Source organism: Colletotrichum fioriniae, assembly GCF_027942845.1.
Source record: "Colletotrichum fioriniae strain IMI 355084 chromosome Unknown scaffold_3, whole genome shotgun sequence".
NCBI lineage: Eukaryota > Fungi > Ascomycota > Sordariomycetes > Glomerellales > Glomerellaceae > Colletotrichum > Colletotrichum fioriniae.
This window is the reverse complement of record NW_027076839.1, coordinates 1,388,811-1,405,790: the sequence shown is the minus strand read 5'-3', so window position 1 is coordinate 1,405,790 and position 16,980 is coordinate 1,388,811. Positions and strand designations below refer to the sequence as shown.

Genomic DNA, 16,980 nt, shown 5'->3' with positions numbered 1-16,980 from the left:
GGAGTGGAGCGTAGTTGAATTAATCGCTGAAAACTAAAATGGCGGCTATATCCGAACCGGAGACTATTCCAACAAACCTACTCAGAGCGCCCGGTCAGCGGAGAGCACGAACGGCATTCTTGGCAGGGAAAACAAAGTGAGGCGATCAAGGGACTAAAACATACCTCCATCTTGAGGCCCATATGCAATTTTAAATAACCCTTGATGGAGCTATGATTGACCTGCTATGATCTCTGTGACACTTTGATCGAGGCAGTAATTTGTTTATAGGTAGCTTAGAGGGGAGACCCGACAGTGACCTTTTATTCCTAGGCAAACCCAAATACAGTGATGTCAAAAAAATCAAAGTGACGAAATATGGAAGCACTCAAAGAGAGTTACGCCAGTGTGGCCCAAAGCCCATTCTTATTGTTCGCAGGTAAATGTGGGCTAAAGTTGATAGAGAGGACGCACGGATGTGGCAGGGGAACAATTATATACGAATAGCCTTGAGTTCCCGAGCATCAATGACCTGCGTCATTTGAGTGAGACTTCAAAGATTTGCTCTTGAATATCGAACGCAGACCAGCATGCAGTACTCCATGATCAACATTCAGAAGCTGGCCCTTTGGGGCGCTTTCAGCCTGATTGCTGTGAAGGCTCAGACCGACGACCTTCTCCCTGGTGATGACAGTGAGACTGTCTGGAAAGCGCTTGGAACGGTTGACCCCTGGTATCTACCCGCTGATGTAGTTGACGGTGGCGACAAAGATGGCTCTGGTAAGTCCCATCGCTAGTCAACCACCACTGAGACCAAATTTTAAAGCTGTACCCTGAAACTAATATTTCTCCAAGTGCTCCAAAAGGCCACTGGTAACCGTATCCGTTGCGGTGTTGTTGGCTACGACAATAAAGACAATATTTGGATGATTCCCGCCAACGGCAACTTCGATCAAGTCGGCTACATTCTCCCTCGTGGTGGATACGATTCACGGTCAGACAGGTCTATCGCAGACTGCGTCCTGCGAGAGTCAAAGGAAGAAGGAGGTCTTATTATTGATATCAACTCGTTGATTCCTCTCGGACTCAGCAATGGCGGAGCAGTATATTGGTACAAAGGCAATATCACCGAAACTGTCGAACCCACCGAGCCCCGGCCTAGACCACCAAAGGGCTTCACGGTCGACGATACGCGCGCGGAGCTGTTAAAGCCTCCAGGAAAGCCGGCAAAGAAGGCCGATATGCGCCAAGCGTTCCACAATTCGGCTACAGCGGATGAGTCTACCAGATATGAGCTTACCTTCACGGCAAAGAAGGGCAGCGCAACTGGTGGCTCGGACTACTCCGTGAAAGATCTTGGACGTTGGAAGGCGATCTACACCGACGGCTTTACAAATGGCGAACAAGCTATTATGAAGGTCCTGTGCGATATTTACGGATACAGGATTGTTGCCAACGAAGCGTGGGCAAGCCAAGTTCCTCTCGGTCTCAGTCTTAGCTCGGTCATTACGCAGCTTTGGACAGCCACATCATTGAATATCAATGAGGTAACCTCCATCAAGTTCTCCGAGGTCGTCGACCCGGCGACCCAAACCGCGATTAGTAGCGCGCGTACTGAGCTCGGAGAGAGTGCTGGAGGCTTCACTACGACTAACGACCTCGGTGAGACGAAGGGCTGGAATACGCTGATGGCTAGCCCTTACGGAGTGGTGGCTTCAGAAGTGGCCAAGGCGGTTGGCAAGGGAATTGCCGGAATTTCTGTGGCGGATGGCAACCCTTCGGAGATGCTGTTCACATTCGAGCAATAGTGGTAAGCCTTGGGACATTAGGGTTCAGGAGTACCTCAGTTTAGTATTCTGCACCGTGAAGACGTGCTAGCCGTGCATCATGGGTGCCAAATAGTCTGCTGGCCGATGCGCATGTAAAGTAATCAACGCCATAATTACATTCCCACTACTATCCTTAGTACTCGTACCATCATTGACGCTATTTTACAAAGATGCTTTGAGTATATTACTCGGAGAACATACCGAAAGAAGTAGCTGGAACTAGTACTAATGGTGGTAGTGATGGAGGTAAAGGTAATAGAGGTTATAATAAAAGTGGTGAAAAGGGCATCTTAAGGTAAGATAGTACGAAGAGAAATTCAGGAAGGCGGCATATTATTTCGTTAGCGTACTCACTTAAAGTAATGTTGTATTGATTGTCACTGTGTCAAATTGTCTCAAGGTATCCAGGTCCGTGTCCATGGGAGCGATCGGGTTGGGGATCTAACTCTCTCTAGACATCTTGACAGCCTCTAGGTCAGGAAACTTTAGTCAACATGAGACAAGAACGAGCGCAGGAAAAGAAACGGAGTTTTTGCTTATAAGAAAAAGGATAGATCACACAGAGAAATTGCAGCTCGACGCAAAGACAGTGGTCTTAGAAAGGTTTCTTTCAATAAGACACAGGCTGAGTCGCAAAACTTCTCTCCGGCTTAGCGGGCCACTGTTACCGAGACAGATGAGAAGCCACTGCAACCATTGGACTCGAACATGAACACTGCACAGCCTAGTCCTGGGCTAGACAACGGCTTTGTCAAGCCTTTGGCCTTGAGTGGCTTTCGTCGATGGATAAGAGCTATAGTCAGTCACCCCAAGAAGGAGAAGTCATATCTGGGATCGGGTCTCGATAAGGTCCTGTCACTCAATCTGCTTCTGGTCGTCGCCAAACACCTCACGATGACTGAACGCGTGGTCTTGGCTTTGGAGAGCAAAATAATGCTGTCAATCATGACAAACAAACAGTTCTGGCTACCTTAAGTTGGGAGTCCAGTGAACGCCTAGAACTGTTGAAGCTACTAGAGGGAGATGTCCTCAAGACTACACGCAGGAAGATTCTTTGTCGGCCTTGTCAGATTTTCCGTGATCCTGTTATGTTGGTACCACCTTTAGACTACGTCGACTGATTCAGATCGCCCCTGCATCCGAGGGATCTCAGTGGGGCACTAGAGACTGTCGTCTCCATATCTTCCACCCTGTTTTCACTTTAACATGAACAAGGCCTTCATGCATTCGGAACGCTATAAGACTGCCTCCTTTGTTGAAACACTACTGGAAACGGCTACAATCTAGGATTACTTCTCTGAAAAAGTGGAAGCCAACGTCCAACAAGGCTTTGCATGTGCCGTTTCAAATAAAGGAGATTTGCTTTTGGAGACAATAACGAGACTCTTCGCGTGCTGCGACCTAGATCAGATAAAGAATAACGTTCACTGGGTCGAAATTCCAAAGCGAGCCGGACTTACAAAATGCTGCAAGCATGTTGACTGTAAAAGACATAACCCTTCATATTCGACTTCGATGGACTCCTCGCCGATGAAAGTAAGCTACGCACATATTGCGCGTCGAAAGCGTACAGGAACGATCCTATGAAGAGGATACGCGATATTTGGAACCCGGCCGTCAAACCGCAACATGCACCCAAAAACCACAAGTGGATCATGCACTGCGAATCTTGTTATACAAACTACGAGTACGAATGGAAGGACACCGAAGATGGAAGTCGTATCGTTTTTCTCATTTCGTAAAAAAATCTAGGAAAGGGTGTGGTTATGAATGATTCCAAGTGGTCGTCGCATTTCGACGATCATGTTCCTGACCCTAACCCGAAGCCTCGCAACTGCCACTAGGAAGGGTTCACTTGGTAGCCTCACTGTGCTTGGCAAGAGAAAGCTAATGAGGCACCGTGGGACCCAGATTATTAGGTGCCTCGCGTGTACTTTACCTAGTCACCATGCTGGGTTATTGGGGGCTCAACGAGGGCCAGAAATGACCTTCCGATAGCAAGCTCCGCACTACATGTCAACTCATTGAGCGGTTGCTTATCATCATACCGTCCTATTGAGGAAACTGTCGTTCGGGTCGGAGGAAATGCAATCAGAGCCGACTGGAGTTTGGAAGTCCATCTGGACTTGGGGGCAAAGGTAAGTACTTGGAAACACTGTCTACTGGGGTTCTGAGAATGCAATGGCGCTTTAGATCGAATTAATGATGTCTTTTTAATTGAGAAACCGCTGAACAAATCTTTCACCAATTCCGAGCATGAGATTGATGATGTCAAGACTTCCGAGATCATCCCAACTTGACCCCTGTGACAGATGAATGTGGCTGAGAATAAGGTGTGGCGTCAGTGGATTTCAAAGCACGCGATAACCCCCCGCATGCACGCGATAGCGAAACAGCTATCAATTACTAAGAGCCCGAGAGCCGCGACTTACCTCCATCAACGTCGACGACACAATCACGGCTACCAACCGCAAAACCAGGGAGTGTCACCATTTTTCGCGTTGAAACCATGGCAGCACAGAAAGACTTGGAAAGCCAGCCGCGGCAGTCGGACGAGCGGACCCCGCTCCTGGGGACATCCGCCGAGGCCGGATCAAGCCAGCAGGCTGCAGAGCATCGGAACAACGATAACGGAGCGAACGAAGGCATCCAGAACCCCGAGCAGGTGCCCCTCATCACGGGCCAGGATGGAAAGGAAAAGAAAGGAAGGACAACTAGCTGGTGGTTATGGCGGGCGTTCTGGGCGGTTCTCGCTATCTTCGTCCTGGCTGTCTTTATCAAAGGCTGGATTGATGCCAAAGACACCAACGTGAGTCGGTTAGATGATGGGCTTAGCAAATCAACAACTGACTCATCGTCACTTAGTTTGATCTCAAAGCAGCTCTTATGAGAGCTCTAGGCGGTGGCTTGAGTGGCGCCGCGGCTATGGTCTTGCAAGTTTTGACACTCATGGTACGTACTTCAGTGTGAATAGGCGGAAGCCGATGCTTTGTTGCTAGAGAGCAGGAACCATACTGATCGCAGATTATCACTAGCCCATTAGGACTATCATGAACTACCAGTATCGCTTTGGATCTGGTTTCAGAGAGGCAACTCGCACTCTCTATGAAGATGGAGGAGTGCGTAGGTACTACCAGGGTATTGGAGCCGCACTGATCCAGGGTATGTGGCGCATGCGCCTCTCTTCATGATACCAACATGTCAGAGTTGTGCTCACACACTGGTGAACAGGACCGGTTTCCCGCTTCGGCGACACTGCCGCTAACGCAGGTATCCTTGCCCTTCTCGAGTCGAACTCATTCTTGAACCAGCTCCCCACCCTCATCAAGACCATCTTTGCTTCTCTCTGGTAAGCTCATCATGACCTCCATTCTGTTCGCTGAATCGCGGAGTCATTATGAGAATATGTGCTGATATAGTGTGACTTTGAAGTGCTGCTGCTTTCCGCATGATCTTGACTCCCATCGATACTCTCAAGACGACGTTGCAGGCTCAGGGCGCCAAGGGTACCGCTATTCTGAGACAGCGTGTCAAGACAAATGGCATCGGTAGCTTGTGGTGGGGAGCTTTTGCGACTGCCGCCGCCACATTTGTCGGCCACTACCCTTGGTTTGGAACCGTCAGTTCAAGACTTTCCCTAAGCTGCAGATGCAAGCCAAGGCTAACGATTGACCGCAGTACAACTACCTTTCCGCCAACATTCCCGAACCGGATAAGAGTGACATTTTTGTGTGGCTTTTGCGTCTTGCCTTCATTGGATTCTGCGCCTCCGTCATCTCTGATTCTGTTTCCAACTCGTTGAGAGTGGTAAAGACCTACAGACAAGTCAACGACACGCAGATTTCATACTGTAAGTCAATGTTTCTCTTGATGAACCTTATCAAAAATCTCTTGGTGCTTGTCTTACTGACCAAAACCTTTCCCAAACTGCAGCTCAGGCTGCAAAGATTGTTATACAAAGAGAAGGCTTCCTCGGCTTCCTTGGACGTGGTCTCAAGACCCGAATCTTGGCCAACGGTCTCCAGGGCGTATTGTTCTCTATCCTTTGGAAATTGTTCCTCGACCTGTGAGTTACACGTCGACTGCCCCATTACATAACAGTTCTGACTTTGAATAGCTGGGAGAAGAAGACACACTCTTAGTATTCATCACATTGAACCTTACTGTGCAGCCTTGAGTAAGGGAGGATTCAAGAGCCATCTAGCTCTCTGCGAGCAATCATTATAGAGAAGGAACCTGAAGAGGCAATATAGAGGGGCATTGTCATAATTTGAGTATGAGAAGTGTATTTACTTGGAGCCTGAAGTATTCATTGGCGTTGGTGCGGAGCTCATCCGATATCTCTTGCTTCATAAGTCAGTCGCTTATCTTCGTATCTGGCAATCTGGCTAGAGTCGATCCTAACAGCTCGGGCTGGCACACATGGGGCCTCTGAGGCAGCAAAGGCGAAAAGGGAGAAGATCCTTTGCGGACACTGCTCCAATCAAGTACCTCGCATGGTATCTCGGTGAGTGATGCTGGTCTCCATACTAAGAAAGTTCAGTCAGTCCATAGTCTTATGCACCAACCCCTCTTACAACTTTGTGTTGTCCATGACGTGGGAATCTGTTGTCAGATAGAGAGACAAATATGAGTGGCCGGCTGATACCGCAAGAAAACCCGCATTAGAGCCAAGACATATGTATGGCTGACCTGAGACTAATATTGAACCGACGGGCCCCAAGGGCCTGATTCATACCCGAGAATCTGGTTGAATCAGAATGTATAGGCAAGGGTGATCGGCAGCCTCTAAGACCTTGAACATTTCTTCCACTTCTGAACGCCTTCGGAAGCACGTTTCGGCAAGTATATTGCGCCCATTTACTTTGGAAATCCAGCCCACACATGACTTGTGTCACAGCGACGACAGTGACGGAAGTGCGGATAGAGGTTCCGTTCATTCCTGTCGTATCAGAAGTACATAGCCCGTCACTTGGGCTTGCCTCTTTCGACAAGAATGATTCCGTTGGTTGTCGTTTTTTAAGGGCTTGACCCGCTTATGCGGGCAGTGGTGGTAATCAGGATACTTACCATACTCGAGCCTTGATCGGAAGATACGTAGTAATTAATCCCCAGCTTGTAGCTTGGTTGCACATACAGCCGGAGTAGAGGGTAAGCCACTTCGCCCATGACATTCATGGTTGACTAAAAACCTGGATACTACGAGGGAAGTACAAGCCATGGTTTATTGACTCTGGAGTTGCCATATCCTTGCTAGTCGCTTTTTCTACACGTTACGAGGCGTCTCAAGGCTGAATCCAGTGCAACCCAGGCCGGCTCCGGCGTGCAAATAAGGTTGGTGGTGGTGCTCGGAGGGAGACATCAGGCAGATTGTTCGAATTCTGTGCGGCATAATGAAGGTGATCAGCTGGAGCTAAGAAGCTTGTTTTCAATCGCGTACTGTGGCTTTCTCTTCTCAGATGTCCCGCTCAGAGGCGCGAGATGACGTAGGTCGAACTGGAGCCGGACCCAGTTCAGGATTTCCTATGCTTCCCATTTTTTAATCTTTTTCGAGAATGGGAAATGCTGATTACACCCTCCCAAACCAAAAGCGTCTTTAATACAGAGACTAATGTGCATGGTTTCGTATTGACGTGGTCTTCATTCTTTTGAGATGGGCGGGTCTCAATAAGCGACGCTGATAAGGCACAATTGCGACAGAGGCCAACTTGTGTGGCAAGCCCTCGCGGGATGTCCAATCCTTAGGAGGATCACGACAGTTAAGACTTTTCGTATGGAGTTGAATGTGGCTTCAAGACATCGTTGAGAATCAAGGACACTAAGAAAACCCACGAACCAATGGGGCAATCCCGCTGTCAAATCCCCGTCAAGGAACGTTGAGGTTCCACGTCCACGGACTTCCCCAGTCCCCGCTCCGGATCCGGGCATCACAGTGACAGAGATGTGGACCGGCTAGACTTTTGGTCCCCCTTGCAGCTGCTTCCTTCTGCCTCGTTCCTGTCAAGTACCCTTTAGAGTCCGAGTCGCTGCCTGGCGCGCGTGCGCCGACGCGGGAGGCTTCCGCGACCAGTCTGTTCATCCCGTCTCGCGATCTCGCGAGTTCGATGTCATCCGATGTGTTCAATGACTACCTAGCACGCGAGCTGACATCTGATGTAGCTAGTCGCTAATTATCTTGCACAACCCAATGAACAATCTGGGAGGGCTCGCCCCCACGGCTTAAGAAGTATCTTTCGGCGATCTTTCCCCCGCGTGCAGAGGGGGCGCCACGCCTGCATGTCAGCACGGCACTGAGAGTGCCGCCTGTGTTAGCAGACTACTGCCCAATCTCGTATCTTACCGCGTCAAGAGAGCGATTTCGTCCTGAGATTCCTACCTTACTGGCACGAAGTTACAGGCACAGTGTGATGTCGTGCGCGTAGTAAGCCCTTATAGTGCATACCCGCGCTCCTGATGGCTCGTTCCCGCGCGTGCTCGGACGGTTTTAACGAGCCAATCTCGTACGAGCTGTCTCAAAAACTTCAACGTCATGTTCAACTGAGTCTGTTATGGCCATAGGAAAACTTCAAGTTGATGAACGTAAACAAAGTGAAAGAACAAGACATGTGACGACCTCTAGCGCAGTTCTGCATGGTGTCAAGGAGTCAAGGGTCCTAGGCGGATCCGGCTGTGACCAAGTCACGATGTGACACTGCCCCTGCCAGGCGGCGCAGGCGTCTTCTCAATCCCTGCTTGTAAATCCTGCAGGTCTCTCGTCGGAACGAGCCTGTCAATGGGGTCTTGAGACATATCCCCGCCCATTGATTTGCCTCAGCGATGAACTTGTGCGCAGTAATAGGCTGCCATTTTTGCTTACATGGCAATGGCCGATTCGCCTCCTAGGGCGTTTATTTGCCAGATCGGGAAAGCCAGTGACGAAACGTGCGAGCATCTGGGGCTAACATAACACTTGGCGGTGATGTTCATGGCTGGAAGGAAGCACAGATGCGAGGGATGCTTATCCTACAGACCCGTAGCTCACTCTGCTTCGGACTTCGCTGTGTCAACATCGTGCTATTCTATTCCGAAAGCAGGCAGTCGAAAGATTTTAATGCCCGTTCAAGGCGTTCCGGGTGGAAATCATGTACACGTCGCGTCGTGTAACAATCATCGTCATGCGGTCTCCGGCTTGACGAAGAGCGTGAACTCTCCCATTTGTTGTCTACGCGCACTTCCAGCTGGGGATGCCGATAACACTGGAGTCACAGTCTCTTCACAGAAAGGGACTTTGGATGGTCTCGACCAAATCGACCCACCCAAAGGCCCTTCGGCAAGTTTACCAGCCCTACATGCAGCAAGGTTGAGTAACTAGTTCTCGGGTAATCACGTAGTAGTATATCTATCTGCAATGCCACCCTTCCACTGTCTCCGTTCTCCCTTCCTGGTCCCCCAGAGCATCCACTGTTACCCTCTTCTCAAGAAGGAAACCCTAAGAGCCTCATTATGGAGAGCTTTACTCTCATCATATTTTATCTTGGTATCCTGGTGGTGCCTGGCTTTCTATTCTCTTCTCTTCGGCGCTTGGTAGGATGGTCCACGAAAGCCTCCGTGGATGGCAAGAAATCCAAACCACCTGCCAAGTTCCCTGGTCCCAAACAATACCCAATTGTCGGCCGAGTCCATGACTTGCCCAGATTTGCCATGTGGCTCAAGCTCAAGGAATGGGCAGATGAGTTTGGGCCTATTTATCAAACCAGCATGCTTGGACAGAAGTTCGTAATCATTTCTGATGAGGGAATGGCTCAAGATCTTCTCATCAAAGATGGCAACAAATTTGCTGGAAGGCCCCAAATCAGGGCTCTCATTGATCATAAGTTGGGCCCGGCGTACTCTGCCTTGATGGACCGCCACGGTGAGTGGTATTCTAACAACGACTGTTCGATCATCGACCTGAAGCTAAGTTGATCAATAGACACTTGGAAGCATCAAAGAAAATGGGTCCATGCGGCTATGGCGGCTGCTCATCAGCACCACTTCTATGGTCATATTGAGAACGAAGTCAAGCGGTGGCTGGTGACTCTCCTTGTCGACCCAGAGAAATTTCACGGAAACACTCGCGAGCTGACAGGACGCATCATCAGCCGCCTCGCTTGGGATGACTCGACACAAGGACGAGCCTACGGCGAGAGTGCCATTGAAACCTTGACAAGAATGTCCATCTCTGGTCCCATTGTTAATACCATGACACCGCTGTGGCACATCGCAGACCTCGTCCGATACAATCCTTGGCGCAAATATGAAGTGAACCGAGAGAAGAACCAGCGCGCATGGTGGTTGAAAACATTCCGGCTTGCCAAGGCAAGGTACCTTAGAGGAGACTTGCCATCAGATACGTGGACCTACAGGTACTTCGAGCAGCTGCAGAAGAGTGGAAACGAGACTCTCAAACAGACTGAAAAAGCCGAAGACTTCGCAGCCTGCATGCTTGGCTTCCAATGCCTTGTTGGAGTGGTCACTATTTCTGGGCCTATGCAGTTCTTCTTGATGTGCATGGCGCTTCATCCCGAGTGGTTGAAGAAGTGCCAAGAGGAGATTGACAGGGTCTGTGGTGACAAAATGCCTACCCGCGACGACTTCGCCGAACTTCCGACTGTAAGAGCTTGTCTGAAAGAGACCCTGCGATGGAGATCTGGAGTGCCTCTTGGTAAGTAATTCGTCAGAATGAAGACGAATTACACTGGATCTGAGAACTAACGACATCTGTTTAGGAGTTCCCCATCAATGCGAGCAGGATTCTGAGTTCCGCGGTGTGAACATCGAGAAAGGAACAATTATTCTTGCATGCGAGTGGTATATCTCCCCGCGCCAATTTCAGTGAACTCCTAATAACTGACGTGGCCCAAATGCAGGAATATCAATCGTGTACCGGACAAGTATCCCGACCCGGAACACTACCGCCCGGATCGCTACCTGGATCCCGGCTTTCCCACTTATCAAGAGCCTCTTAGCCGGTATCCGAATTTCCGCGATGGTGTCGGCATGCACACGTTTGGGTGGGGTCGTCGAACATGCCTGGGCCAGAACCTGGTAGACGACGAGATGTTTGTCGCTGGGGCAGGTGTATGCTGGGCCTTTGACATGAGCCTCAAGAAGTGCCCCTCCACTGGCGAGGACGTGACCTTCGACACGCAGGCGACGAACTCCAACGTCATTCTGGAGCCTCTCCCATTCCCAATGCAGTTCAAGATCAGAAGCCCTGAGCGAGCCAAAGATGTGTTTGAGGGGTATAATGCTGTCAGGGATGCTTTGAAGGTTTGAGCAAATCTAAGGCAATGGTGCGATCCAAGATTGTGTTACACAGATAGAGTAAAGGTTAATGTTTTGCAACAAATGCAGCGTATCCATATTCAGTTGGTATTGTGATCCTATTTCTTACGGTACACATCTCCTGTTCTCTCGATCTCAAGGTTCGCGTCCTTGCCACGTCCCTCCTTTTCAAATTGCCTTACCAGGGGCAAAACTTCTCGTCCAAATTGCTCAATCTCTTCATCATAGTGTAAGAAGGCAGTGAGCACTAGGTTAACACCCAGACTCTTTAACAGGACCAGTCGCTCAGCCACCTGCTCCTTAGTGCCGATAAGCTTTGTCTTGAAGCCATCGTTGTACTGAACCAAGTCGTCGAACTTGCTGTCGGCCCACATGCCCTTCTTGTTTGAGGTGCTGGCGCCAGCTTCTTGAACAGAGGCCCGGAACGCTTCGACGGCTTCCTTGTCCGCCTTGCCCTGGATTTCCTGCAACACGCGAACTGCCTCTTCTTCGGTTTCGCGAACGATGACAAAGCCATTCACCGCGAAGCGCACCTGGTCCTCGCGGCCAACCTTTGCTGCGCGGGCCTTGACGTCCGCAATCTGATTACGGAAACCGTCGAGGTCATTGCCGTTCATGAAGTACCAGTCACTAACCTCAGCGCCATTGTTCCTTGCGTCGTCGCTGTTGCCGCCCTGGAAGATCTCGGGATGGGGCTTCTGGACTGGCTTGGGATTGAGCACATAGTTCCTGTAGCGGTAAAAGTCACCCCCGAAGGTGAAGCCTGTGTCCTCGGGTGCGGTCCAGATGCCTTTGAGACAGCGAATGAACTCATTGCTGCGACGGTAGCGCTCAGCATGCTCTAGCCACCACTCGCCAATTGCTGTAAACTCGCCCTTGAACCAACCGCTCACGATATTCACGGCGATGCGGCCATTGCTGTAGTGATCAATGCTGGCGATCTGCTTCGCCACCGTCGTGGGGTTCCAGGGGCCAGGAAGAATAGCAGCAATGATCTTGACTGTGTCTGTTGCTTGGAGAATTGCCTGCGAGAAGGACACAGACTCGTGTTGGTTTGCCGCACCATACCCGGACGTGAAGCGAATCTGTGTGAGGCCGTATTCAATACCAGCTTGCTCCGCAGCCTTGGCATACTTGACGTTGCTGGCGAGGTCCCAGTTTGTCCTCTGCGGGATCTTGCTGATGATCAAGCCACCTGAGACATTGGGTACCCAGTATCTGTAAAGTTAGCCATTTTTCTGCAACTTTTGAGAAAGAAATACACACGCGAAAAGCAGCCGTTCAGGGTCGCTGTTGAGGGGATGTGGTTGAGCGGTCATCTTCGCTGAGGCTGAATGAAAACCGTAGGGTCGGTGGTTGTCAAGTGACAAGTCAGTCGTAATTACGAGAAGAGTTGAACGCCTTTTTTCAGTTTGAGTCGGTAGGACTGAGGCGGATTGAAAACAAGAATGATATGGGTCAAGCACACTTTAGAGACGGGGGACAGAGAAAGGGCAGATTCTCAACTCCTGTCACCAAGGCCAGTGACATGACAACATCGACAGAAGAGGAAATAAGATAAGCACATATCAAACCCTCATTCTGCATGTAACAAGATGTAGGTTTTGCCTACTGGCGCGTGCTGCGCGATATATCCAGATTGACGTTGCGGAGGAGGTTCCGTCGGTTTGACGACATTGGCGAAGCTATGCCTAGCTCTGACGTGCTTTCAAAATACCACATTCCGACGCACGCCGGAATTTAGATTGATAGAGTCGGAGCCAGTTACGGCAGTTGGAGGACCACATGGTGCTGAGGGGAAAGGCTATGTGCTTTGCCGCTCAACCGACCTCTCCAAGTGAGGCAATTGCACCATTATCAACTCAATGACGAGATCGCCAGATCCCAGTTGACCGGGGTTTCCCCACGCTACGATTGCTGCATCCACCCCAACATGGCGCGATGTGGTATTGAACCAAGATCTGCGAACTTCAATCTGGTTCAATTGATTGAGACGAGTCTGAGCTCTCTGAGGTCTCAATGCGATGAGCAAGGGTAGAGCAAATTTTCGGGAAACTCACTGAGACCAGGGCCGTGTCGTCGGGTTCGCAGCTAAGTTCTCAATGATTTATCTGCTGAAAGATCCGAAAGACAGACTTGCTGGCTGCAACTTCTTACGTTGTCTTTCTATTACATTTTGCCTCGTCTGGTGTAATCCTCCAACCGCAATGTCCATCTACTCTTCAGCCCCCAACGGGGCAAGCGAGAAAGGGGTTGAGTCTGTGAAGCCGGAGCCTACCTTCGAGAGATTCGAGACGATCCATCATGGGCCTCGATTCACTGCACCAAGACCGCTTCCCACAGCAGCTGTGAGCACAATTTCCCGTGATTTTGCGATCGAGTCAATTCTGTTTACTGATCAAACTGTCCATAGACCTCACTTCCGATCGGAGCTTTCTCTACAACCTTGACGACACTTTCGCTGAGCTTAATGGAGTGGCGAGGAGTAACAACAACCAATGTCTATATCGCAAACTTCTTCTTTCTAGCTGCCTTTGGCCTAGTAATTTCTGCGCAGTGGGAGCTGACAGGAGGGAACGGCTTTGGTTACAGTGTCTTCAGTGCATTTGGTAAGCTCGGAGGGAATATTTTATACGCCCGTTGTGACTGACAATCTGCATCCAGGCCTCTTCTACGCAGGTTACGGTGCCATTTTGACTCCCTCTTTTGGGGTTGCGGCAGCATATGGCGATGACACGAAGCAGTTGAATAATGCTCTCGGGCTTTTTATGATCAGTGAGTGATATTGCCAATCATCGCAGTGCATATGAAAACTAACGCAAGGACTTTCGCGCAGTTTGGAGTGTCTTCGTTCTCGCCTATTTAGTCGCTACCTTACCGACCAATGTCGTTTACATCCTGATCTTCATCTTCGTTGAGTTATGCTTTGTACTAGTTGCTGCTAGCTACTTTGCTGCTGCCGATGGCCACCAGAGCGCCTCAATTGGTTTGAAGAAGAGCGGTGGTGTTTTCGCCTTCCTCGCTGGGCTTGTTGGATGGTAGGCTCCCAGCTGTTCCTGAGAACAATTTTGCTCAGCTAACACAACTCAGGTACTTGACCTTCCACCTCTTGCTGAAGGACTCTCTGGTAGAGTTACCATTGGGAGATACATCTCAGTACTTCCCCAAGACTCGAAAGAAGACCGAGTAGCTTGTACAATTGGGGCATCACTACGATTCGTTGACAGATTTGGAGGATTGGGCATAGAACCGTAACGCGTCCACCAGAAGAAAGGGTAATAGCAGCTTGATTAGAGGACAGAAGATAGTGATCGTAAGCGGTCTTGTATCGAAGTGGCAGAGTTGAATCGTAGTCGCAAAGCCAGGATCTAGGTACCAGACATTTCCTAATTGCAGAACTTGTGTTCCCACTCGAAGAACGTGATCTTATACTAGAGTCTGATCTAGTCGTCAGCTGTTGATATCCACTGAAACTGTCATGAACTAGATAGACATTCTAGCGTGAGAGCAAAGCGAACTAATGATATATGGCATCTTCTGTTCTGCATCTTCCATAACCAGCCAGATTGATGTTGCGGGTGACAAAGATGGACAACCAACGTGGAGTGTTCACGGCACTTCCTAGTCAGAAACTCAATTGAACGAAGCACATTTGCAATGAAGCCTGATTGGTGCACTGCGAGTTTATGCTGTGATTGCTACAGAATAGCGCGTATGATGCCATCCTCGTGCTACCAGACCCCTCCTTAGAGTGCTCTCTCCAACAAGTCAGAGCAGTTGCCGAAATGTTGATACTTTCAACATCAGATAGAATATCTGCTCAATCACGAAATCATTCTCAACAAGCGATTGTCCGTGGACTAATACAGTTCAGCTCACAATATGACCTTGTCCCTGCATGCCTCGTTATCTGTCGGCATGGGGTTGGGGGCCAGATGCGGAGGTGAGAGCTATACGCATGCGCGTATCGTAAGTCGTTACGATTGCGACATATCACAACATAGCTGTGGACCCTCGCGCCACTGGCGACGGCGGAACGAAGTGCCGGCTATCGTTGAACCGTTTGACTACGGAGGCGGCACGGGCGGGCGGCTTTTGAGCATATTTAGATACATGTTGGCGCATTTTAACTCCAAAGATAGATGTAAGACAATATTCCTCCAGTCCTCTTACATGTCACTCAACTATTTCCCGCCTATTGCGGACATCTTCCTCGCTTGATTTCTCCCCTAAAATTACGCTGAAAAGCAATCATTTTTTCGGAGAACCTAAGAGCCTTATCTCAAAGGTCGGTCAAAATGAGTAGCAACGCCCGTTCGGTTCCTGCAACGGACCCAAAAGTCTACGACGAGTACCAGCAGAAATGGTCTTCACTCCCAACGGACGAAGCCGCGTGGCTTCAGAGAGCCAAAGAAGTTGCAGATGTGCTAGCCGTAGACGCTGCGCAGCGTGAAAGGGAGAATAAGTCACCCAGAGCTGAGATTGCGCTGCTAAAGCACTCCGGTCTCCTCAAAGTCCTAGGATGGAAAAAGTATGGCGGTGGTGAGCAGCCGTGGAGTGTCGGATACAAGGTGATTCGCGAGGTTGCCAAGGGAGACGGGTGAGTTTGACCGAGGATCGAGTAACTTGTGAGAGTAAATTTCTGATGGACTGGAATAGATCAATTGGCATGCTTCTGGGATACCACTTGCTATGGTCAACGACGGCCAACGTCATTGGTAGTTCAGATCAAGCAGACCGCACTCAGGATCTCATCATTTCTAATAACTACTTTGTTGGTGGTGCTGTAAACCCTCGCGACAGTGATCACAAGATCACTTCAGACGGCCACAATGTCATTTTCAATGGCTTCAAGAACTTCAACACTGGTGGAGTCATCTCCGACTTGACGGTCCTCGAAGGTGTCCTTGAGGGTACGGAGGACCATCTGTATGCGTTGGTGAAGACTGACCAGCCGGGTATCATCTTTTCCCACAACTGGGATAATGTTGGCTTGCGTCTGAGTGAGTCGGGAAGCGTCAAAATTGAGAATGTCACTGCGCCCTGGTCTGATGCATTGGGATGGAATGCCGCCGAGAAAAAGCCAGATGACTCAATTCTCAAGATCCCGTTTGCGAGTCTACTTCTTCCCACGTAAGAGATCAATTTTCAATAATTCCATCGGCAGAAGTTAACCTTTAGAAACAGTATTCAACTCGTTTTTAGCAACTTCTACATCGGTATTGCTTGGGGCGCATTGGACTTTGCGTCGGCCTACACTAGAAAAAACACACGAGCTTGGCCCTTCGGCGGGGATGTAAGTGCTGGAACAGCCTCAATCGATTATATATACCGATGACACACTGACAATGGACCTCAGAACAAGGAAAAAGCCGAGGACGAGTTTTACATTCTGTCTACATACGGAAACTTCCTAGCTCATCTCCGTGCAGCCGATGCACTTGCCGACAAGGCAGGTCTCGAGATCGATGCCTTGTACAAGTACTCTGGAGATCCATCCACTAGGGCTAAGGTCACTGCAAAGGCTCGAGGAGAAGCAGCGGAGTGGGTAGCTAGCGTCAAGGTCACGGCAACTGATACGGGACTTCGGGTTACGTCCGGTGTGTTCGAGGTGACGGGTGCGAAAGCCACCGGAACCAAGGTTGGCCTTGACAGATTCTGGAGGGATATCAGGACACACAGTCTGCATGATCCTGTGTCTTACAAGAACCGTGAGCTTGGTAGATATCAGCTGCTGGGCGAGATTCCTGAGCCAACATGGTACACTTAGAGAAGGCGCCAGGCGGACTGGAAGTATCAATGGAATTAACTCGTTTTGTTCTCTAAATTTCCCTTATTCTGAACAGACTAATCATCAACCAATGCT

The 16,980-nt window shown here is 49.7% G+C and overlaps 5 protein-coding genes across 5 annotated transcripts; 4 read left to right on the top strand and 1 right to left on the bottom strand.

Moving 5' to 3' along the window:
* Nucleotides 1-569: 569 nt before the first annotated feature.
* On the top strand, nt 570-1,787 carry N0V96_003271 (uncharacterized protein; the record flags this gene model as incomplete). Its single annotated transcript, XM_053191049.1, has 2 exons — nt 570-759; nt 835-1,787. The coding sequence occupies 2 exons, from the start codon at nt 570-572 to the stop codon at nt 1,785-1,787; spliced, it is 1,143 nt and encodes a 380-aa protein (XP_053051474.1).
* Nucleotides 1,788-4,317: 2,530 nt separating this feature from the next.
* Nucleotides 4,318-5,878, top strand: N0V96_003270 (uncharacterized protein; the record flags this gene model as incomplete). Its single annotated transcript, XM_065756787.1, has 6 exons — nt 4,318-4,617; nt 4,674-4,760; nt 4,844-4,970; nt 5,040-5,157; nt 5,241-5,427; nt 5,747-5,878. 6 exons carry the CDS (start codon nt 4,318-4,320, stop codon nt 5,876-5,878), a joined length of 951 nt encoding a protein of 316 aa, XP_065614554.1.
* A 3,412-nt stretch (nt 5,879-9,290) lies between these two features.
* N0V96_003269 (uncharacterized protein) lies at nt 9,291-11,105 on the top strand (the record flags this gene model as incomplete). Its single annotated transcript, XM_053191047.2, has 4 exons — nt 9,291-9,699; nt 9,760-10,491; nt 10,556-10,637; nt 10,697-11,105. 4 exons carry the CDS (start codon nt 9,291-9,293, stop codon nt 11,103-11,105), a joined length of 1,632 nt encoding a protein of 543 aa, XP_053051472.2.
* Nucleotides 11,106-11,212: 107 nt separating this feature from the next.
* Nucleotides 11,213-12,433, bottom strand: N0V96_003268 (uncharacterized protein; the record flags this gene model as incomplete). The annotated part of the gene is made up of 2 exons (XM_053191046.1): nt 11,213-12,332; nt 12,381-12,433. 2 exons carry the CDS (start codon nt 12,431-12,433, stop codon nt 11,213-11,215), a joined length of 1,173 nt encoding a protein of 390 aa, XP_053051471.1.
* A 2,979-nt stretch (nt 12,434-15,412) lies between these two features.
* On the top strand, nt 15,413-16,884 carry N0V96_003267 (uncharacterized protein; the record flags this gene model as incomplete). The annotated part of the gene is made up of 4 exons (XM_065756786.1): nt 15,413-15,714; nt 15,774-16,247; nt 16,302-16,410; nt 16,474-16,884. 4 exons carry the CDS (start codon nt 15,413-15,415, stop codon nt 16,882-16,884), a joined length of 1,296 nt encoding a protein of 431 aa, XP_065614553.1.
* Nucleotides 16,885-16,980: the final 96 nt, after the last annotated feature.